Source organism: Microtus ochrogaster, chromosome 18 (genome assembly GCF_000317375.1).
Source record: "Microtus ochrogaster isolate Prairie Vole_2 chromosome 18, MicOch1.0, whole genome shotgun sequence".
In the NCBI taxonomy this organism is placed as follows: Eukaryota; Metazoa; Chordata; class Mammalia; order Rodentia; family Cricetidae; genus Microtus; species Microtus ochrogaster.
The window spans coordinates 33,384,806-33,410,206 of record NC_022020.1 but is presented as its reverse complement, the minus strand read 5'-3'; the positions used below and the strand labels follow the sequence as shown (position 1 = coordinate 33,410,206).

The window sequence follows — 25,401 nt, the reverse complement described above, 5'->3', positions numbered from 1 at the left end:
GTCAGTTACAAAGGAGTCTATAGCAATGTTCTGCACAAATAAAACAGCCTATGGCTATGCTCAGTGTAAATACCAGGAGATAACATGGTGAGGCTTACCAACAGATGTTTAAAGGATGACATCCAATTAGATTCAAACCTTTTCTTCATCTTGAAAGCCAAGGTGTTTATAGTCCTCCTCACTGTATGTGCACAGTCTCTGATTTTGTAATGACAGGTAAGGGCCTTCACCTCTGTGGGGTTCTATAACAGTGTTTTATAACAACAGGCTCGGACTCCTTGCTGGGCTGAGAAGTCTCTGTTCAAAGTTGGAAGCATATTCAGCTGGCATGAACTGCTTTGGCCTTCTCAGAAAAACATCTTTCCTGTGTCTTCAGAAGGCTAACGGGAATGAGGCAGTTTTTTAGGTGTCTTTTTCAATGGTGCTAATCCCATTAAAGAGTCTTCCCCTCATGACCTAATCACCCCATAGGGCTCCATCTCCTAAAATATCACATTGGGGGTAAGATGTCAACAAGTGGATTTTAGGGAGATAAATGCTGTTTCCTAACTTTTAGCAGTTGGACATGTCTACACAACCCACTCATACCTGTACATACCTGCTTCTGCAGGCCAAATTCTCCTCTAGGAGTCTTATCCTCCCTAGCAGACGTGTGCACAAGCAATCTCCTTAAATGATCCAAGTACTAATAACATGACTGCTTTTGTCAAATATCAGCGACTAATACTGATAATAAACATCTGGATAACATAATGGTGGTTCAAAAATTTGTTTCCTTAAATAAAAGACCCCATCAAATTTGATTAATTTTGAATCAAGGTAGGCAAACAATAGGTACATTCTACTTAGATGTAATTTAATTATCTTTATGTCATTTGACCTATTTTATTTAGTTTTTTAGTGTTTTTTATATGTTTAGTGTTTGTTGCCATATACAAGTACCATATGCATGCAGTACCTGCAGAGGTCAAAAGAGGGAGACCAATCCCTTGAGACTGGAGTTATAGAACGTTGCAAAGGGTTATGTGGGTGCTGAGAAGCAAACTTGATTCTTCTGTAAGAACAGCCAGTGCTCTTAAATATTGAGCCATCTCTCTAGCCCTGAAATGTTACTTATTTTAAGAACAACATGCATTGGTTTGTTTTTGGCTTTTTAAAACACATTTACTTAAGTATGGCACCATGTTCACGTTATACCTCAAAATGTCTACCTCTTCAGTAAAGATGATTCATTATTGATCTCTCCTTCTGTTTCTCTCTCTCTCTCTCTCTCTCTCTCTCTCTCTCTCTCTCTCTCTCTCTCTCTCTCTCTCTCTCTCTCTCTCTCTCTCTCTCTCTCTCTCTCTCTCTCTCTCTCTCTCTCTCTGTGTGTGTGTGTGTATGCATGTTCAGCAATGTATGATTAGATCAAGGATATCTAGGGTATTTACAAAACAGATTGCAAACTACTTGAGACAACTTCAGCTTGTACTGGAAAAGCACAGAAATATGCAGCATTTGAAATATCAAGAATTTTGGGAAAGGAGCACAGATGTAATTCCCCACCACATCTCAATCTATCTAAGTATGAAAAACTTGTCCATCAAAAATGAATAAGAAGAAAGGGAGACATTAGTCTTCCAAAACTTGAAAACTGCCATGAAACAACGGTCTTTGGGGCCAGGGCAGGATCAGTTAAAATAAACTAAATATATTCCTCTCTGGGGGATAACATGGAATGAAGAAGGAAGAGAACGGAACTGAATCATGACTGTAAAATGAAGATCTTATCAGTCGTGCTCAATATTAAAGTCCTGCATCTCTCATAAAAACTTTGTGTGAGCACATTTTAATGCAAACATGCTATCATAACTATGACACTGTCCCAGATAACTGATACCTCTGTCAAACCTCAGGCCTTCTGCCTTCTCATTCTCAGGAATAAGTATCATGTTTATGAAGAAGGTGGAAAATAAATTTCACAAGACGTTCTTTACAATAAAAATAATTAAAATTTAATTATATAATTTTCCCTTTTCCCTTTCTGCACTACAGCTCCTCCTAAGTTGCCTAGTTACAAACCCTTCAACTCCTTCTCAAATTGGTTACTTTTTTCTTTGATTTTTTTTGTTACACACAAACATATACACACACGAGAGAGAGATAGAGAGATAGAGATAGAGATAGAGATAGAGATAGAGATAGAGATAGAGATAGAGATAGAGATAGAGATAGAGATAGAGAGAGAGAGAGAGATTCTGTTGAGTCTGCTTGATGTTTCTTGAGTATATATGATTTCAGGTTATCCAATACAAAGTTCTCAGCCCTCCAAAGATTTTTTTTTCATGAAAACCCAACTGCAATGAGTTTTTCCTATACTGAGAAGTATAGGCTTCATTTGCCACATGGCAAAGGTGATTGTGTAAAACACCACCCCATTATTTAATAACACTAAAAGTCATGTTTCCCTTATCACTGCCTGGAGAACTGGAATAGAGCCAGCTCCTCACACACGTGGAGCTGAGTACAAATATCACTCAGAGTGATCTTGCAAGACCAGATTACTCTTCCAGTTAAAGTCATTCTGTAAACTTTGGATGCCTGGAAGCTTCATCCTCAAGACCTAGACCTCTACATTATCCAGATTTTAGATTTCTTAACAATTCAGCAACAGTTATGAATGCCAAGGCAGTGGAGTTACAACCTGGGGGGCTAGAATCTTTAGGAGAGCAGAGCAACTGTTTCATATCATGCTGTGTTGGGTGGGCAGAAGATATAGACTGCCAAGCAAGCACAAGAGAAGAACGAAGCGGGCATCTCATGGGCACTAATCTCTTGGATGGCCTAGGACACTGATTAACATCTATACAAGCTACTTGCTCCTATCATCATTTGTACCTCTGTCCATGTTTGGCAACCACCAAACATATGGATTTAGTCCTAGAGATAATATTGTTGGGAGGAAGGACTCTTACTTGATTCAAAAAGATATAAATCCATCTAATCTCCCCCAAAGATGTATAATACCACATTCTGCTTGCAACAACATAGAAACAGTAGTGGCTTCTACAGTTCAGGGATACATGAACTTGCACTATTATAGGCTGGTAAAGAAATATTCTAGTTTTTGCATGCTCCATATGTCTCTGCTACCCATTCTTTACTCTGTCTTCAATTTGGGCATGCAAAAATGATTCTTAGCTTGTGAACATTTTCAGAAGCAAGTAGTAGCTGAGATCTGGCCCAGGGTTATATGGCTTGTCCATCCCTCAATCAGCTAACTTAGCACATTGAAAATAAAACTTTCATTTCCTCAGTTTCTGCTGTTTTCCCCTCAAAATAAGAAATCATCCATAAGAAACAAAAACCAACCAAACCTGATGAAATTTGTTTTCAAAAGTAAAACCAGATTGAGAACTATGTGTTAAAATTCTTCTCTTTCAAAGCTCCTTGGACTTCTTAATGTGGTTACTTAAAGATATTCTTAGATGAGAGACGGTTGATAGTTTAAACCTCAAGATTTTTTTTTTTTCCTCCAGAGGTTGTGGTGGGCATTTGAAAACATCCTTTTTTAGGAAAGTCGAGCTCTTCTGAGATATGTTCTCCTTATACTATATAGTCTAGGCAGACCTTGAACTCCGTGTGTAGCCTACGTTGGCCTCCTGTCGGGCTCCAGAGCACTGAGGTTATAGGCACACTCCCCAACAACCAGCCTGAGTCAGTTCTGTGGACAAGAGGAGCAGAACTTCCCCTGTGTGCTCATAACAAGAGGCACACCAGATTGCCTGTTACTGCTGCTGTACTTGGAATTACACACACAGGACGCTGGGAGTGAGTGCAGAGGATACAATGGCGGTAACCTACAACAGGCAGCCTTAAGAAATGAAAGGGAACTCTGACTCAGGGTTCTCACTGCTTTGGGGGCTCTGTCACTAAAACCCTTAGAACAGGATCCCCTCTGTCTTCCCTCCATAATTCAACCACAACTCCAGCTGTACTGAGTTGAGAGCCCTTGAAGCCACAGCCAAGATAAAAGACAGAGGAACTCTGTCTGAAGTCTGTGTGCTCCCACAGACGAAACAGAAATTCTTCGGATTGAATGCAGGGCCATACTTCAAACAGAGCTGTACCATGCCTGCCCCATTGCTGTGAGGCCTCTTACTGACCAGCTCAGGGGGAGGCTTCAGATTCTCTAGACCAACGTGTCTGCAGTCTTCACATTCACCAACTGCCGTTGCCACCGCTGCTTCACAGGCGTTTGAAATGAGCACAGAACTCTTCATTTAGCCACATTAACTTACTAAATCAAGAAACTAATTACTTGCAAAGGAGCCATTTTCTAGAAGATGATACCACTTTAACATATGCCTTTAACATAGATTCCCATTAGCGATTCTCGTCATAAGAACCCTATAGAACATAATTTTGATATATTAAGCCCCTCCATCTAATAGGCATCCTTCTACCTGATTGGTACACATTTGTGCAGAAGCATTTGCCCACAGATCCTCACTCGACTACACTAGTTGGCCTTATTCATGACCTGGTAGAGGACATGCACATCTGTACATGAATAAGTCTGTTAAAGAGGGTCCATGGGGATCAAGATGGCACCAGGTAAGGCTTTTCTTTTCTTTTTTCTTTTTCCCCCATCAAGGAGCTTGATGGAACTGCAGGATTTTGTTTGTTTGTTTTTACCTTTATCTGCCCAACATGAAGGACATAACCGACACCATGTGTGCAGTGGTTATCCCCTTCCTCTAGGTAGCTCCTAACGATGGAGCTCTCAATAGTAAGTGCCTGTATCACTAGGCCATCTCATGGGCCCCACAGGAAAGTTTTGAACACATACTGCAGGTTACTGATTACGACAGCAATCTTCCTTGTTCTGCAGACCACATGGAATATTTCCAACACGGCATCTTCATTATTTTTCCTATCCTTTGGCTGACACTGTTTTTATCTTCCTCTTTGGTTTTTTTTTCCAAGACAGGGTTTCTACGTGTAGCTCTGGCTGTCTTAGAACTTGCTCTGTAGGTGAAACTCACAGAGGTTCACCTGTCTCTGCCTCCCGAGTACTGGGATTAAAGGTGTGCACCACCACTGCCCGGCTCTTTTTCCTATCCAATCATCAGTGCCACATGCCTACCAAATACTTGTCCCATCAAAATAAACCAATGACCTTGGTAGGGCTGCAAGATGAAAGATCTGGATGATATAAGAAACGATGGGTAAGATGAGTAACATAGCTAAGCCAGGTTATTACAAAAACGAGAGTCTGTAGCTAGGAATAAAAAAAACAGCAATGTGAATTCTCACTTCATAGAAACCTCTGATTCTTATAATTTGTTTTTAAAATAGAGTATTACTTTATGGCTGAGTGGTATGATATTGTTCTGGATATCACATTTGCTCTACCCTCTATGCAAAGAACATCATTTTACTCCATGCTATATCTAGCACAAACAGATAGAGCAGAAAAATGCCACATGTTTCCTCTCATATGCGGAAGACAAAAACATCAACCTGAATAGAGTGAATGACAACCACCAAAGGCTTAGGAAGGTGTAAGTAGCCAGGCTTCAGGAAAATTGGACTATAGATAACAAACCACAGATAGAAAATATTAGTTGTGTTTCATGACACAAGAGGGTCACTATGATTCACCGTAATTTACTGTATGCTTAATAACTAGAGGAGGGCACATGAGCACTCTATGCAAAAGTAGAGATAAAGAGATGTAAACATTCATCACCCTGATTGACAAGTACGGATTATATAACTGTGCTGAAAATGCCACACCGTATCTCATAAATATGTGCAATTATTCTGTTGATCAAACTTTAGAAAATATTTAACATGGAAATATAAATCCCTCAATTTGCTCTTTAGGTTATATACATGTACTATCTGTGCCCCATAATTGCGTATAATTAAAAAACAATGGGGACACAGTAGGCGTATAAGCATGACCACAGTAGGAAACACCATCTACTCTCAGATATACCGTACGCTAAAAATTCTAAGGACAGTGTTGGTGCTGCTTTGTTTAAACCCTACTCTGCTGAACTAACAGTATACTAACTGGACTCTATAGATAGGTAGCCCAGCTCTGTTCAAACGCAGAATGCTTATAACGTCTAATAAGTATGATCACATAGATTATTGGAAACTAGTTTTTGTTACTTTTGAGACTATAAAATAATTACATTTACCCTTTTTTGTTTCCTCTCTACAGCCCCTGTCATGTACCCCCTTGAGCTCATTAAAGAAACTAAGTCATCAAATTTAACTTTTACTGTGATCACTGCCAGAAAAGATATTTTCTGCTAAACACAACAGCTCTGATACTTTATGCCTTGCTTTGTGGCTTTCAGATGAGCATACTGTGACTGCTGCATGATGTTTCAAATGAGGCTCTAAAACTGTAATATAGATACCCCAAAGTCTGCAAAAATTTATATTTAATTTGGATTTTTGCTAGAATATCAGGCATAATTTAGAAAACTAAAACATCACATTGTATTTAACACACAAAGTTTTAGAAAGGCAACTTCCGGAGAAGAGTCCTGAGAGCATAGGAATCAGGAAGAAACCACACAAGCATCAGGTGCCAACGTGGAATCAAAGCTACCATGTGTTCAAAGCATATGGCACATCTCTCTATATACATTATGCTAATCTGTTACTGATGCTCCAACTAGCCAAAGAACAACCCACAGCTAGAGCACTCCCCTTTCAAAGTCCTGAGCTGTCAGAAACTCATAAGGCACAGGGAGGAGGAGGAGGAGCATGGCCACTCGCAATGTCTATCTACATCTTTGAAGCACATTCGACATCAGGCCTTTGGTCATGAAAGCAGAAGCCAAATCAAACTGAGTTATTGCTTCAAACGGAAAAGAAAACAAAAATAACAGTAAGTATCCACTGAGGAAGACAAGCCTAAGTGATGCTGTGACAGATTCTCACTTCACTTCTCAGAGCTGTCAACGTCACCGATGCCATGGGAAGATCTTTAGTGATGTTGAAAAGAAATCACCTTTGTTCCTTCCTCTCTTTGACAACATTAGAAAGTGTGGCTTCCAGAAAGACTTCAGAATGGGGAAAGGGAAGCCTGGGGGAAAGAGAACTCAGTGAGAGAGTGGGTGTCTTCAAAGAGTCCCACCGGTGGGTGATATACCTCTGTACTTCTTTTCCTGTATCGTCTTAGGATTGAAGGCAAGACTCATTCAGAGAAAGGCAGTCTACATGACTTTGACATACTTACAGAGCAATGAGGAGAAAAATTAGAAAAATTAAACCACAAAATATGTGTAAATCAAGTCTCTGATAAGTGACATAATTAAACTACATAAAGAACTCTTAAAATAAAGTGAAACAAAGAAATCTTTTTAAAAAGCAGTGAGCAAAATGAACAGCTGCTTTCCCAAAGATTTATAAAGAGCTAATGATCACAAAAAAGTATTCAAAATCACTACTCACTAGAGGGCTGAAAATTATAAACATAATATTAGGCCATATTTTACTTTTTTATGATGGCTGTAACCTTATGTAAGTAAATGTATATAATTTATATGTGTACTTTTCTTTATATACCTATATTTATGCATGTGTGCTCATATGCATGGCTACCTGGTGTAGGAGGTTCTTCTGTCTTTTTGTTTGCTTTCATTGGTTAATAAAGAAGCTTCTTTGGGCCTGTTGATAGGACAAAACTTAGGTAGGCAGGGAAGATAGAACTGAATTCTGGGAGGAAGAAAGCAGAGTCAGAAAGACGTCATGGATCTACCAGAGACAGACATGCCGAATTTTACCTTGTAAGTCACTGCCACATGGCGATACACATATTAATAGAAATGGGTTAAATTAATATGAGAGGTAGCCAATAATAAGTTAGAGCTAATGGGCCAAGCAGTGATTAGTACAATGTCTGTACAGCCCTGTATTTCAGGGCTAAGCTAGCTGGGTGACGGGGACAAACAAGCAGGCCCTCCTTGCAACAGCTACCAATGCTATTTATCCATATCCAGGCATACAAATTAATATGAAAATATATCTATTTACACATAAAATATTACTTTTCATATATATATGTGTGTGTGTGTGTGTGTGTGTGTGTGTGTTAATGACTAACAATACTGTTAGGTATATAATGAAACTAGAATCCTCATATACTCTCTTATATTGTTCACTGCTGCTGGAATATAAAATAATATACCTTCAGATATTTACCTGGGGGCAGAATACATGTTTATGCAGATAATTTTGTACAAAAATTCACAGAACCCTACTGATAAAACCCACACCAGAAAACCATCTAACTGTGCATCAGATGAACAGTTGGATAAAATGTTCTTATAATAGAAAACTGTTCACCAATAAAAAGGAGCACACTGTCAGACACACTGTAACAGAGATAAGTATCATGTTTAAGCAAAGTAAAAGAAGCCAGATGCAAGAAATGACACAGTCATCCCTAGTGTCTATGGGGAATTGAGCCTGTGAATACCCACAGTCAATGGATGCTCAATGTCCCTTACATAAAATGTCACAGTATTTGCATATCATCCATACCAACCAATAGGTCTTAAATATCTCTAGGTTACTCTTAACATGTAGTACAACACAGATACATCTAAATATCTATGTTGTGTTGATAAAGAATAATAGTTTAGAGAAATTGTACAAACTTTATACTGATACAGGTTTTAAAAATATTTCTGAAGATAGAAGATTTTCAGCTGTATTGTCTGATTTTGATGATTTGAATATTCCAGAAAAGCAAATCTGTCTTCACAATCCTCAGCACTAAATCATCCAAATCGGTGGGTTTATTACATATAAATTAAACTTCATTAAAGTTGTTTTAAAAATGAATATAGAGTAATATCCATTTATATATATTTTAGTCAAAAATTATGCTTAAAACTCTTAATAATTAAGTTTAATTTTTTTATTATTCCATACTTTTCACTAAGCAGTGAATAATAGCCAGGAGATCAAAGTGCCTCTGACTTCAGCACCACACTAAATTTTCTTATCTCATTGCTGTTTTTTTTCCAGCATCCCTGGAAATTTGGCAGTGATCAGAGTATTTATTAATCCATGGGGGGTTTTGAGCCAGGGACCAAGAAGAGTTGTAGCTGGCAGGGAAGGAAAGTTCAAAGACTGTTGTCCTTCCTGGGATCCCAGGAGTCATCCGTGAACTACCCTGCCAGGCCACAACAGAGAAGCAGCTCAGGCCTTTCTTTACTGGAGCATAGCCAAACAGACTTCCTGACACTCAGTAGGTGCTTTATTACCTAACACCAGCTCTGGAATAGAACACAAAGGCCCTATTCCCTGCCTACTAACAGTGAACAACTTCATTAACATGGATTAAGGTTATAAAAGTTGACTGTTGCAGTATGAAGCAGATATTCATAAATTTGGTGCATGGCCAAAATGTATAAATTTTATTGTATAAGAAGAAACCTTTTTGACTTAAAATTTTTCTCCTTTACTTTAATACAATTTTGCAGTAAAGAAGCATTAGTTATAAAATAGTAAGACGCACTGGTATGAGTATAGCTTTAAAATAGACACAAATTGGCATGTTCAACGACCTGACTTTGATATTCAGAACTTAAAACAACAACAACGACAAAAAAAAAAAAAACAAAAATAGAATGCAAAAAAGTCTATGGGCAAATAATAAACACTGTTTACCCCCAATCCAGCTTGGAGTCTAGGAAAGGTATGAATTTTCTAAAAAACTAAAAGGGTCTGGTGAAATTGAACTGCATGAGTTCACTGACCAAGCCTTCATGTACACACCTTACAGACAAATTCCACATGCTGTAACTCCAGGGATTTCTGAAACCAGGGAAGAAGACAGCTCAAACTTCATAAGAATGCACTTGAGCATGGACGCCCGAGGGGTACTCTGCTGTCAGGGATCTACTGAGCTTTGATGCCTATGCTGTTCGACTTTGCGCTGTGCTGCTGTAAGAACCCCAGAAGGCACTTTCCATCCCTCACTCTTGAGATGAGGCCATCAAAGCCCCCTGCTGTAAATATTACTCTCGGTTGTTACCTTGGAGGTAGACCCTTCACCCCATCAATTTATATAGGGATGAAGAGAAAATGAAGCTTGAGGCAATGCTTTTTTTTTTTTTTTTTTAAAAAAAAGACGTTAACAATCCTTTCATTTGAGGACATTGCACTAAGCACGGAGGCTTGGCAAGCCACTAGCGCATGCTGAAGGCGTAGAAAGGGCAGACTTTTGTAACTTGAAGGGGCCATTTTAAAGCTGTGACTCATTTATGAGCGTGAAAACGCCATAAGTGTACTGTATGAATCAGACCCTGGAAGTAAACAAATATTACATTACCATCAACCACATATTACAAATCCATTGATGAATGCTTGGTGTTCACTCTGCAACAGCTGGAATCTGGAGAGGTCAAAAGTAATATAGTTATCCGGGACCATGTAACAAACCCAAGGGCCAGCAGCATGTTTGCCTAGTATCGCAGTGCATAGTTAATGGCACTTCTATAAATATTAAAGAAACTCCATCATAAATGCCATGTCTCAAATTTAAGCAAATGAGAAAGAATCGAGCAACCCTAAAGGCCAGGGTTTAAAAGACAGCAGTCCTCTGAGTAAGTCTCTTAAAAATATAAGATAAAGCTTGGCTGGTGGACTGGGGAAATGAGCCAGCATTGTTAAATGTAGTTCTCCATTACACTCTCCTATAGATAATCCAATATTAATAATAAAAACCATAATAGAACAGGTGAGACAGCCACAAGCCATTCCTCCTCCAAAAATTGGCATATGCCACATGAAAAGGGAAAATAAAAGTTCAAAGATTTTTTTTTTTTTTTGAAAAAAAGCAAAGTGAAGACTAGGATCCAAGCACATGAAATCACTTAGCACACACTGAAGCCTACTTTAAAACATGCCCTACAAAGGTTAAACAATGACCTTGGATGTACAACCAAGGCAGTCAGGGAAGGGTATCAGTACAATGCTGAACAGATGCAGCAGATATTAATAACAATTACCTTTTGGGTTCTCATGAATAAGAGTACTCATTCTAATGTATAACTGGACACGATTCAGAGCCCATTATCCATAGGAAGTGGAATCCCATATATTATCTATAAGTTGAAAGGATGAAAGACTATCTAATTACAAAGCACTGCGGTATTTTTCTTCAGGAACCCTAGTGCTGTGTGTTCCTGGACCAAAAGCTAGTCCATTGGATAGGTTCCCTCAACAACCTGTTCAAAAACACTGGTGTCAGAAAACAGCTACTTGTGTTAACTTATGTTGTGTGTCACTTTATTATGGAGTGTAATTTGCCTGTAGTATTCCACCAGACATTAGAATAAAGTTTCAGATGTATTTCAGAAATCATCTATGTTTTTAAAAACAAAACTTCTGAAAATACATTGTAAATGACTATTAGTAAAATTGCCATACACATAGTAGAAAATAAATAAATACTCCATTGGGGTAATATTATAACATACTTATTAACCAATGAGCATATTGAAATGGAAATCTCTGGTTATGAGATTTTTATCTGATAATTAGAAAAATAAATACCACATTAATTTTTATCTTCTGGGTTTTGGTGCTGGAATTTAGTCAGCACATTTGCAATGCAGCTCACAGTTCCAGAAAATAATCACACCCAAATTCACTCTTCACTTAACTTTTCCACTTTCAAAATGAAACCATCTCAAATTTATTTTACAAAATATCTCCCTCTCAACCAATGCATACGAGTTAATTTATTTAAATATGTTCATAAACAAGACGATGAATAAATCAGAGTATGAAGTTATATGTAAACGGACATCCCATCCTAACGCCATGATCCTTTCCCCAGTGACAGAAACATTCCTGACTCCTCTGATTGATTATAGCAGGCACAGTATGACTTTTACTTGGGAACACTGGCACCAGAGTCCATGTGCTCAGTACCCATTTGCCTTTGCGTATAACCTCTCTTTCAAATTAAAAAAGTTGTGTCTAAAGAAAAGAATATATTGAACACAGAAATATTCCATTTCATTGACTCTTAAACTTCAGAAGGTTGTAATACCACTTAGTCTCTAAAACTTCAGTATTAATTAACATACACCAAGAATGTGTCCCAGAAGATGAGAAGAAGCAAGTATACTCCCCCTCCTGGACTTCCTGGTGTAATTTAAATGCTAGTTGTTCTCCAAACCTTGATGGTGATAATAAAAATAACAATAAAATAAAGCAATGGCATAAATTTATTAATATGACACAGCACTGTCCCCCATGCACACACAGGCTTGCCAGATTGCTACTACAGGAACATCTTAGGGACAACATCATTGACACGTGTTAAACTGACAGTTCACTAGGATATTTCTCCAAAACTAAAGATGTCCAAGGAGATGCACACAAGGGCTGGGTACTTCCCAAAGCGCAGGCACTAAAGCTCAAATATTCCACTTTCTTCTGTTTCAAATTTACCCCTGAAGTTTCTCCTAGATTTCTCCTAGATAAATCCTGATGAAATGTCCAGATCTGAGCCATTCTGAACGTCAGATCATTTACCAGGATAATGTCACACTTCTTGGCTTGCATCGGAAAAGACTACACCAGAACCAGGGTGTGATGACTCTCGTTTAGCTGAAGGCAGGTGCTTACTAACCAAAGAAGCAATTGAAATAATATTAGTGTCCTCCCTTCTCTGCTTTTTCTATCATTCACCCAAATAAATGAGTCAACAAATAATGCAGATATAAGCACTTACATACATATGTAAAATGTAGAAATTTTATAATTATAAAGTCACATATTATATTATCCATAGTGCCTATACAATACATCCATAGTATGTATATAGTATAATATATATACATACACTTATTCACAGGAGAATAAATATTGAACACAGGAATGAAACATAGATGCCTTCTATAGGATGTCTTTCCCATCAATAGAGAACGCTTTCAAGAAACTTCTAGAAACCCTGTAAGAGGACAGGGATCAACATAACCTTTTCCAGAAAGTTGACTGACTCTTTCAATCTTAAAATATTCTTACAGTTATTTTTTTAAAGATTTGTTTTCTTTTTAATTATGCTTTTGCCTGGGTATGGAGAAGTGCAGGTACCTGCAGAGGCCGGAAGAAGGCATTGGATGCTTCAGATCTTGAGTTCCCTGACATGGCTGCAGGAGACCAAACTCAGGTCCTCTGCAACAGCAGTTCACAGTACACTTCACAGCCATGGCAGATCTCCAGCCTCGAAACACTCTTAAAGTTCTTATAATTGACTAAAAATAGAGTTTCTATTAGATATAAAATATGTCCCTTTGAAGTAGACAGGATATTTAGATGGGACAAAGATAAAACAGCGTGGTTTGCTTAGGCCAAACGTGTAAGGGAGTTATACTTCTATGAAACAGTATATACTTAGAAAAGACATGAACACGTGCAGTTGCACCGACATGGGTACATAGGCTCAAGCTGGTGTGTCCTTGGGCTAGAGAGCAGGACGTCCATCTTCGGGCAGTGTTGGTGGTGTTGATCACCCGGGAGCGAATTAAAAATGGGTGATGTTGAGAAAGGCAAGAAGACTTTTGTTCAGAAGTGTGCCCAGTGCCACACTGTGGAAAAGGGAGGCAAGCATAAGACCAAACCTCCACAATCTGGGAGGAAGACAGCTCAGGTGGCTGGATTCTCGTACACAGATGCCAACAAGAACAAAGGAATCACCTGGAGAATCCCAAAAAGTACATCACTGGAATAAAAATAATCTTCACTGGAATTAAGAAGAAGGGAGAGAAGGCAGACCTAATAGCTTATCTTAAAAAGGCTTCTAATGAGTAATTTCACTGCCTTATTAATTACAAAACAAATGTCTCATGACTTCTAATGTGTACCGTAATTTAATTCATAACCTAAAATTCCGATCATGAATGGCTAACAATGTTTTGTTGGACAGTCCTGATTTAAGTAAAACTGACTTGTAGGAAAAGAAAAAAAAATGAAAGATGGATGGGAAGGAGGGAAAGCAGAAGGAGGGGAGGAAGTTAGGGAGGGAAGGAGAGAGAAAAGGTCAGCAAGGGGAGGAAGCAAGGGACAGAGAGACAAACCAACATCAAGGAGGAAAGGGCAAGCTTCTGCAAAAATATTTAAAGTGGAAACTTTGTTGAAATAATTTATATATATCCTCATATATTTTAAATTTTGTTTTTTGATATTATAATACAATCACATAATTTCACTTTTCCCTTTCCTCCCTCCAAACTTGTCCATTTATCCTATCTTGCTCTCTTTCAAAAGCGTGGCCTCCTTTCTTCTTTTTTATCACATGCATATATGTCTATGTATGCACACAAATATTCCTAAGTACAATCTACTCGGTCTGTATAATAGTACTTGTACGTTTGCTTCTAGGGCTAGCTAGTGGTGTTGGATAACCAACTGGTGTGCTCTTCCCAAAGAAAACTACTTCTCTCAGCACTCCGTAGTTACCTGCTGTTATTCACTTGTATAGGGTTCAGGCTTCCGGGCTTTTCCTCACACAATGACTATTGTTCCTGTTCAGCTCAAATTTTGGGAGCCAGGCTGGTGAGATTTTGTGGCTCTAGCTTCTGCCATTTGTAGGAGACACAATCTTGGAGAAGAACCTACAACTGCTACTTTACTAAACCAAAGTAATTTCTAACTGCATCCTAAATGTTTGCCCTTTTCCCCACAGATAAAAGTAGGCATCACCCTTCATCAAGGCAACTTCTCCTTCCAACAGCCAGACCATTACAGAAAACCACAACCAATCAAAATGCAGAGTGATTGAGCCCGGTCCCAACAGATACATATCTCTGCATCTAAAAGTCACAATCTGGAGATGTTCCAAAGCAAAGTGGAAAAATTGCTGAAAAGAAAAAAAAATCCAATGTGGAAAGTCTATCAAAGTGTTGGGTAAATTGCAAGCTGTGACTCAGCCTTGTGGTTGCAATCCTGAGCCTGGCATTTGTCCCCTTTACCACAAAACCAAAGCTCTGCTGGTTGGTTTCTGTCACTACTGTAGATGCATTTTCGTGGCATAGCGGACACTTTCTCTTCTCATCACCTGTTGATGCCGATAGGCATGGCTACCATCTAACCATTTAAACATAACAAAAACACATATCCTTTGGGCTGCTGTAACTTGGCACCGCTTGCCTCAGAATTTCTATATTTGGGGCAAAAATGGTGATATGAAGCATTTAAAAAAAGAAAATGCATGGCAGGTGAACAACTCTGAGGTGACTTTGTATCTTTGGAAACAATCACAGTAGAAAGCGCCCAGGCCTATGCAAATATTACCAAGGATGCTTTTACCCACTACAGCCACACTGCCAGGCAGAAATGGTGGTTTAGAATCATTTTTAGTAGGTATGTCTACTAAGTTTTTAATATTCATTCTTCAACTTGGTAGGTAATCTGCTCCAGAAAGCATCTTAAGCCCACAAATACCATGATTGTCAGGTGATGAACATTACCTTAAGCAGTTTATCTTTCTTTAAAAAGGAACATGTTAGGAACTATTGGATATTAGTGCTATAGTAGAATGCTTATCTAACAAGGGCTGGGTTCGATCTTCAGTACAGCAAAAATCAACCAAAACCCAAAACACTTTAGTCCCTCAAATACTATACCTATACTTAAGTATAAGAGTTCCAGATACATGGTTTTAAATCTTAGCCCAAGATACACTTACAGAAAAGCAGATGAACTCACCCATGGGGTGCTCCTTGTGGCTCCTTCTCTCAACTCTCTAAGATTAGCTATAGATAATTTTAAGCAAATAAAAAAGTATAAATCCATAAAGACAAAGTGAATGAGTGACAACACAGTACTAAAGATACGAGAAAGCTGATCTCAAGAAAGCAGAATTCTAGGTTAGAGGTAAAACAAGAATCAGCTCTCAGGGCACTGGGAACCTGACCACATATGACTCCAGCATGGTTCACACAGGCCCACTGCAGAGAGGGACATGGGGGGAAGAGAGTCAACTCCACAGAGGCAAACACTTAACCTGGTCTTCTGCTCTGGAAATGAGGGTTGCTCTGAGCCAAGTCAGTGGGAAATCTGGACTTTTGTAGTCAGGAGAGAGTTGAGCAGGTCTGTGGACTGGTTGGACGGTTTCCAGCACACCCTGACTAGAACCTGAAAATGAATATTTGCATATGAACTTTTCAGATCTCTTCCTCCCCTGCTTTCACAGGAATGCCTACAAAGTAGTCATTCATACTTTGGCTTCAATGATGAGGTCACAGAAATGATTGCTCATAGGGTGGTCAGATTTGCAGAGGAAATATAAAATGCGCTGTTCCTTCCCGTCAACCAAATCTCCCCTCAGTGAAGGGTACAGTTGACCAGTTCTAGATAGAACTAAAGCTTCCAATTGACTCTTTCACATATGTTCTTCAGTGTGAGCATGCAGCCAAGGACACTCAAGCATTGAAGGAAAGCTTCAGAAAAAGCAAGCAAGCAAAAAGAAGAAAAAAACCCCACATCTTTGGGGACACAAAATACAAAGAGCAAAAAAATTTTTAAAGTAGCCTTAACATTGACAAATAAACCACTGTATAACAGCAAAGGAGAAGCCAGAGGCTATCAAACACAAATGAGCACATAGGGTCAAAACTTAGAAACTGGAATTTAATGTGTGGCATGGATGTGTTAATTTGAAAAACAAAACTATGTTTATCTGTTTATTTGCTTTCACTCTCATGAAGAGCTCAGTTACATTAGACAAAAGCTCTATATATCTCTATATATCTATATATCTTCCTATCCTCTAACAGAAAGTTTAAAACTCAAACTGAACTTGTCTTCCAATATAGAAAGCAAAGATAGACAGAAAATAAAAAAATTTTATAAACTAATATACAGAGAACATTATCCACACAACAAAATCCAGGGGCTTTAAGAAATCAATTTCCTTTCTATGAATTGAAAAACAGGAAATTCAATACTGAATGATGATGTTTTTGTTCCAGCTTAGTAGCTGTACATGAATCTACTGATACTTTACTTATTGTACTATATTTATATTATACATACTGCAGCCCCGTGGCCCTGTAGTCAACACCCTGCCAACCACTCAGGCCATGGCCAGGATGGCTTTCAGGTCCCATGGCACTGACTTTACCATGGCTGCTGTATGTAGATTTAATCTAAGCCTCTATTGTTCTATTTACCAAAAAAGATTTGGAAGTCAGATGTGGGGTGAAAACCTGCAAAATCAAAGAAGCTGAGAAGCAACCAGCTGACCTTAATTTTGGATGAAGCCCAGCAAGAGACGTGTCTCTTTACTTGTCCCAAACAAACAAACAAACAAAAAGAAAGAAAGCACCAAACTCAAGTCCTCACCCTTTCCTTCCAGGGTGGCTCCTCTAACCAAATTGCTGGTGTCTCTATGGCCAACTTGGGTAGGTGCTAGCTCTGCCCCCACCCCCACCCCCATTCATGGTAAAACTTTATTTAAGCCTTAGAGTGTGATCAAAATTCCCACAACAGAACGGGCCAAGAAAGTTCTCAGAATCATGGACTGAAACAGATTCATAATCTTGTACAATTTTAGAACGCCAATCCTGGAGACTTTCAGAAAGGAAAAGAAACAAGAAAAAAAAGATTAAAATGAGAATGGAGTCAGACTGTGGGACTCTGAACACAAAGGGAGACAAAATCTTCCTTTTCTGAAGCATGAGTTTCCAGTCTGGAATTTTATATCTAGCCACACTGTCCATGAACATCATTTGAGAAAACAGACTGCCATGTTGTCAAGGTCATTCTCTCACACACTGCATTTTCCCATAGAATGGGATCACCCAGAGTAAATAAATAAAGACATAAGTAAAGGAATAAAGAAAAAGGCACCACACACACACACACACACACACACACACACACACACACTCAAATATACAGACACACACACATATACAGATACACAAACATATACACACATACACACATACAGACATGCACACACATACAGACACATACGCAAACACACACTCACATATATAGACACACATATTCACACATGTACAATGTACACACATGTTCAGACACAAACACATGTACAGGCACACACATGTACAGATAAACACACACACAGAAAAAATCCCTCCCTGACATGACACAGCAGGAGGGAAAGGTTCTGAAAGCCACTACTTCAATAGGAGACTATGAAAAATTTTAATATCTAAAGAGGAAGAGGGAGGACTATAGAATGGGGAAAGGTTTAGAGATGATTCCATGGTAACAATATACAAAACTGAGCCAAAAGAAAAAAATTAAAAAAAAATCTAATAAACAAACAAAACCAAAACAACCAAGTAAAGTAAACGAAGTACTATTTATTCCAGAGAAAGGAAAAAGGGGAAATAGAAAGAGGAGGGAAAAGTTCCAAAATAAGATTTACCATGTCACAATGTGGATGGCGGAGTTGTGAAATTTTGTTTCTGTTCAAGAGTAAGAGCTAGAACCCACTCCTATCTCTCATGTACTAATTTTACCTTGAATTTCCTTCCCAGGGTCCTACAGCCATACTCACAACCCATTGTTAAATGGCTCTTTCGATAGGCCATTCATAAATGTATTTTGTTTATTAAGCAGCTAAGTGAACATTGTTGATAATATAATTGGTTGGCTTAGACTCTGTGAGTAGCCTCTGAACACTGACAGCTCATATGCACCCCTAAAACACCAGAGCTGTGTGCACCCCTAAAACATTAAAACTTTTCAGACAAGAAACACACAGTCTCTTTCTGTTAGTTCTTGAATGTACAATAGAAACCAACTCATGATCCATCAAGTCTTTAATAGATAACCATGCACATAGTAGAACAAATTGGCACTACAGTTAACAAACTACTTTAACAGGTCCCCTAAAGTTCAAACCTGTCACATCAAGACTTCTTGCTTCAATAACAATCAACACTTAAACCAGAAGTGCCTCAGCAATGTAACATTTCCCATACAGCATCACCACAAAATGTCCTGGACTCTTCTGAATTCTGACAGATTACAAAGACAACTCTCCATTGAAAACTGATCAAGTTGGAAAGCAGAATACACAAGCATCAAAGCATTGGCTCTATACAGACACCTCCGGGAAAACGTTATTACTGTTATTCAAAAGACAGTGAAAAATTTCAAAACTCAAGCACATCGTGTTCTTTCTCCCACTTCTGAAGATACTATATGGCAAATTATTTTCTCAGGAAAAGAAACAAACTTACCTTTCACAAGCTCGGACAGTCCATGCGGCAATTATCCATAATGAGATACTAAAAACCAAGAGCACAGTTCCTGGGCAGATAGTCATTAAAGTCTTCATAACAAAACGCGTATTGAAGTTTATCTTATTAAGTGCCCCAATGCTTCTAGAGGAGGCATCGGTGAAAAGTTTGCTATGTAAAAGCATGACTCTGGCGATCAGATAGAGTCTTAAGAACATTGGTATAGATAAGATAATATCCACATCAGCGGTGGTTGTGGAGGGGGCATAGGAGAAGGCAAGCCGGGCCGTCCATGTGAACGTATAATTCCCAGGTATGGGATGAATAGCACACACCAGTATTTCCAAGCAGATGAAGAAAATACGCTCATAAGTCATGGCTATTCTCCAGTCATCTGCTCCATTGTCCACCATGAATAACTGAAAAAATAAAGTAGAAAAGCAGCTTCAGTATGGCATGAAAGCTCCACAAGTGTTAGTGCAGAACTTAAAAAAAGACAACAGGTGATGCTTAGCAACTGGACGAGCTAAAGCTGGCATCTTGGAAAGTCTAGCCAGGTATGCTATTTATAGACGAGGGCAATGGTACCGGAGGGGGATTCCAGTCTGTAGAAATTCAAACGAGCAGCCTGCTGCATAGGGACTCAAAGTATTCGGGAGTCCACGTTATTGGATAATCATAAAGTAAGATTTGTTTTGTAACAGATTGCTCTCCATTTGAGGAGATGGTGTTTCAACCCATGCATGATGCTATTTAGGGTGCCGCTGGAGTCAGTGCAACCCTAGAATGCAGCAACACATGAGTATTCTTATGAGAAATTTATTCTTGGCCTCGGAAAAAAAATCACAAGAAACCACAGATGAACGTGGCAGAAACATTTATTCTAGTTTCCTCACTATTGTTTTATAACTTACTCAATTCTCCCTTTTCTTATTTTTGCCATCTTTCATACCACAATTAAGGAAAGAATAACTTGTTTCCCTGGCTGTTTATAAAGAAGGACACCAGACCCTGGCTGTGCATGAATTAGCAAGAGCATTTGGAAATGTGTTTTCACTTTTTAGCTGTCACGATGACTTGTGGGGGCTCCTGGCATTTAAGTCCAGGAATCCATGGGAGCCAATCCTGCTGTGTGGCCGCATCCCATGGACTAGGAAGACTCATCTGCCCTGATACCAACAGTGTCCCCTGCCGAGAAAGAAATCCTTCTGCTAAGTAATCCAGCAAAGTAGGAGTGAAAGCCAACAAAAGGAGCATAGTTGCTTTCTCAATGAGTGAGCTGCAGACTGGGTTAGAGAAGATTCCACATGGCTGCGTCCTATGTACCCTCCTCTTTTCACGGACATCAGGTAGATCCCTGCTCTTGCTTAGCTAGTCTGTATGTGGAACTTCTCTCCTATGACCCAAACTGCTCCTTGCTTGGCTGTTACTTTGCAAAAATAGTTATATGGGGGCAAAATTGCCTCTTTTGTTTGATGCTTACTACAAGGAGACTGAAAAACATTAGACATTTTTTATTAAAAATATGCCAGTCTTCTGAGGGTCTACTTTCTTTACCAACTTGTTTATGAGTGAGAGTGCAGATTGTTAAAAAAAAATAAAAATAAAAACTAAAACCTACCTCCAAAAGGGCTGAAAAATCACACAACTCCAAAGAATCTTTAAGAGCCATTAAAAGGCCTCTGTTTCTTCTCTACACACGCTTTCACCACCACCCACCCCGACCTTTTCATCCTAGCTTCTCTCTCAAGCTTCATGTGTTTAAAGCAAATTTCACTTTCCCTAGTACCCATGTGTCTTCCCTCTTAGGGGAATATGCAAATAAGCTCACACCATTACAACTCACCAAAAGGAACACAAAAGGCACAAAAGAGAAGCAGGGCCAGCTGTCTACACTGGGTGGGGTTGGTTTCTCTCAGGGACCCTTCAGTTCTGAGGGATTTCCCTCTCCATCAGCTCCTCAGCCCCTGGGGAAAAGCCACTGAAGACAGCTTTATTATGGGAGCAGTGTCTACTCTTAACTTTTAGCTTATTTTCCTGCCATTGCCTCCTTTAGGAAAAAAAAAAAAAAGATATTCTCCTCTCCTCCATAGGTTTCTGCACTGCTTGCTCTTTTCATCTCTGCTACTCTCGGTGACTTCCGTTTCCTCCCCCACTTTGGTGTCACGGTCCCTTTGGGGTCTATAGCTCACTGTCTCTGGCTGACCCTGCATGGGCGAGTTCATCCTTTATCCTCTTTTACCAGATTCCTCCTTTTGGAAGTGATCTCCATCATCTAATAGTCACTTAAAAATGTAAATTATATAACCCTATTACTACCAAGAATAATATCATTCAAAATCCCTCCATTGCCTCATGGTTAAACCTAATCTGCACGCACAACAGACAAGGCATTGTGCCATATGGTTTTTGCCTATTCCCACCCTCATTGCTTATGGCTCTCCTTACAGTTTCCATGGTTGCAAATTACAGAACCTGATGCCTGCACCCCTTCCATGTTTTTTGCCGTCTAGCTTATAGCCTCATCAAATTCTTACTTCTTCAAGAGTAGATTTCACATCACCTCCAAATCTAAGCACTCCTCTGCGCACTATGGTTGCTTATGGACCTCCCATTGAAGCTTCCACAGAAGACAATGACACTTTCATCCCCAGGATGTCTTTGAGGCTAGAGACAGGAAGCACAGCTACCTATCAGGGCTCAATGGGTGCTCATTACAGCAACTGCTTTGATGCCTGTCTTAAGAATGACTATGCTGACCCTAAGGCCCTAGTGTTCTTTAAGCACACTCAGGGAAGAGGAGAACGCCAAATAAGAGACATACGTGTAACTCAAAAGAGCCTGCAAATTTACACCAAACATCCTACTGACTGATAAGCCACTGCATGTGTGTGACTTTGAAATCACACAGGAAGTTCAGATAATTTTTTCTTTGGTAACTTCCATAAGAAAGTTTCTGTTTCATTTCCTTTTATTACCCATTCTATTTCATAGTTCCTTCTTATTGTCAGATAACACCGAAATCATCTCATTTTAGGCTTTATAGTATAAGCTGACATATACCAGGAGAAGCACCATGGCTTCTCCTGAAGTATTTTTGTTCATTCATTTAATAGTCTATTAAAGAATTCTAAACACCAGGTTCCAGGGCTGTGCTACATCCTAGCCATGTTGTAGAAGTCACAGTAGACGACAGACAGTCTGCCCACTGACATTAACTTTGATCAGGAAAGAAAAACATCAAAAAAGATGACTTGAAGCAATTTAATAAAGTAATTAAGATTTCTGGATGTCGCAGTGAAGGAAACGAGCAGGAGATGAGATGGGGAAGGGTAAATTAGAGATGACAGCAGAAAAGGTCATCAGGGAGGACTCCAGGGAGCACCATTTAGTGCAGGTACTGATAAGCAAAACAACCCATTATGTAGAGGACACCTCAGGCAGGGTAGAGAGCACAGGTGAAGGCACAGGCTATGCACCAGCTTCGTATGCTCAAAGAAAGGAACATTGGAGTGGGTGAATTAAATGCCAAGGGGCAGACTGAAGGTACATGTATGCAAAAGAGCCCCTTGGGCAGCCCCTGTGGGAAATGGCACCCAGAGTGGATTCCATTCCAAATAAATAAGAACCCACTGAGACGCCTAGGCATGGAAGTAACAGGACATGACCTGCAGTCTGCAAGGCACATTCTTCTGCCATGCAGGATTTGGAGTAAAACGGCACACGTGTAGAAGGATACAAGTCACACAATACTACTGCATTCAAGTGGTTGGAGCATCTTTGTAGACTGGACTAGGGGTTGCCATGGGAATGCAAAAGTGGTTCTGATGGGCATGGTGATGGCAGTATCCACCAAGGTAGAATCTGCTGATGTGTTACAGGTGGGAGTGATAAAGAAAAGGGCTCACAGATGGCTACTGAGTTTCTATCATGAGAAAATCAGAATGAATGGTGAGGCCACCTTCTGAGAATACTTCCTACACTCTGCGGAGCGCAGAGGTAAGAGATGAAAAACCCTTTTCTGGCCACTAACATCTGAGTATAGATGCCAAGAATAAATTAAGATATGGAAGTCACACTGAGAAGCCTGGAACCTTGAAATAAATTTGGAAAGCATCTGGATTTAAGTGGTTTATTGGACTAAATGAAAACTACAAGCGAGCAAAGAGAGCAGGACCCGACAGATCTCAAGGCCAAGTCTTGGAGAACCTAAAAGGCAAGGGCCATAAGAGGATCTGAAATACAGCTATAAGGGAGGAAATAGTGGCCTTCTGAAAGCCAAGGACGTGTGGACTGTCAATTACAAACTGTAAAATGGTATTTACTGGGTTCAGAGTAGTGTTAATGTACTCAATAATCTCTTCAGAACATAAGAACATCATAAACATTACAGTCCCTCAAAGTCAACATTAAAACCCAATTGCAGAAATTACACATTTGCACTTCATGTAATCTCTGTGAGAGCTATGGTCTGTCTTCAGCTCTCAGGCAGGGGAGTTCACCAGAATGACTGATAGCAAATCAGATCTACGTTTCTTTTTTTTTTTATTCCGATATTCTTTAAAAAAGAAATATTTTAGGGGACTGTTACTTATTTTCATTCTGGGACTGTAGATTGTGTTTTTCCCAAACTATGACCCCAAAAGAAATCCCACAATAAACTTCAGTTTCCCGGAATAACTGTTTTATATTTGCTTTGATGTCCACAGATTGATCTATGCCTACCTCATTATCTATAATTAATGGAAAGCAAGAGAACTTGGTAAGAGAGGGTCTAGAGAATAGTAGAAGGACCCAACTACACAATCGGATGCTCCACTGTGAATGGGAGAGACTTAGCTACAGAGGCCCTACCCTACCTGCCTCTCTTTTATGCATTCTTGCAAACCACTCTCCAGGATCCTGAGCTCAAGGATGGCATCTTGTGCATCCTGGAATCCTTTACTAGATCACAACAAGAGTACTGCTCAGGAAAAAAAAAAAAAGAACTGGAATCCAAAAATACTCATTGAATATTTCAGTCATGTATTCATTAAGAAATCATGAAAAGAGAGAAGTAGCCATAGTCAATGAAATATAATAATAATTAAAACCACGTGGCACTGGCAGAAAGTGCAAAGCATCCTGACGCATGGGAGCTTCACATGGGTAAGAAGGTAGCCATCATAAGCAAGCACAAGTTGCTGTAAAGTGACTGGCAGAGAAGCCAGTGGCCATCAAAAATAAAGTTAGGTCCAGGACTGAGACCTGCCCTCTCTAGGAAAACTGCATGTCATGCATATAAAAGATCTAACTACGAAAATGAAGCCAAGAGCAAAGTGAACGTAGCAGATCAGAGAAAGACAAATAAATGAAAAGTAACACATATGCATTTCACTCCATGAAACTGTACCCCTTTTTCCCACCATTTAAGGAAGTGAACTGAGGGCCCTAAGAGTAAGAAGAATAGAGTGATAAATAACTCAATAAACCTAAGTACTTTCATTCTGGGGAGCATGTGAACAAAATTAATAACTAATAAAAATGAAGGAAATCATTTAAAACAAGAAAATGGAAGAATGTGAATGAAGAAGGTAATTAGACATTCAAATACTTCCTACCATAGTCAACATGTTCAGTTCTAGAAAGTAATAGCTGTGTTATGGGCGATCATATACAGAATCAAACACAGAAATCCTATTTATAGCTAAAATATACTTATCAAGCAGAACCTTGAATGATTACATTTTGTAACTATTGCCAAGAGCATGAATAAAATAATAATGGTATTTGTTTGTTAACCTTTAAACAAGTATGCAATGAGGTCCCTTCATACAGGGAGACCTGGGCACCTGCTCATCCTGCTTCCTGAATTCTGGTCTGAAACATGGGCCATGCTAGACTTTGTCCAAACCGCTCCCACAGTTGGGAAGGATAAAAAGAACATGCATCGTCTGTCATGGGCAGGGGTGAGCCAAACATACCCACATACTCCTGTTTTATTTTTGACCCTTCCCACTACAGACATAGCCACTTCCATGGACCCCATCACTTTGCAGTATCTACTGCCTTTTCTCTCTCCTATACTCCAAACATGATGCAATTAGGATCTCTGGTCATAAGCACAAGGTTGCTAAAGGGCACAAAAGAATGCCTTTGGAAGGAA

General features: G+C 39.3%; 1 protein-coding gene and 1 pseudogene across 2 annotated transcripts in view; one reads left to right on the top strand and one right to left on the bottom strand.

The window, feature by feature from the left end:
- Positions 1-25,401, bottom strand: part of Kcnn2 (potassium calcium-activated channel subfamily N member 2) — a 130,785-nt gene that overhangs the window by 75,817 nt on the left and 29,567 nt on the right. For both annotated transcript variants that reach the window (XM_005356064.3, XM_005356065.2), the window contains exon 4: positions 19,257-19,675. In XM_005356064.3, the coding sequence (XP_005356121.2) occupies positions 19,257-19,675 (419 nt within the window). The remainder of the gene's footprint in view (positions 1-19,256; positions 19,676-25,401) is intronic.
- On the top strand, positions 13,565-13,845 carry LOC101995373 (annotated as a pseudogene).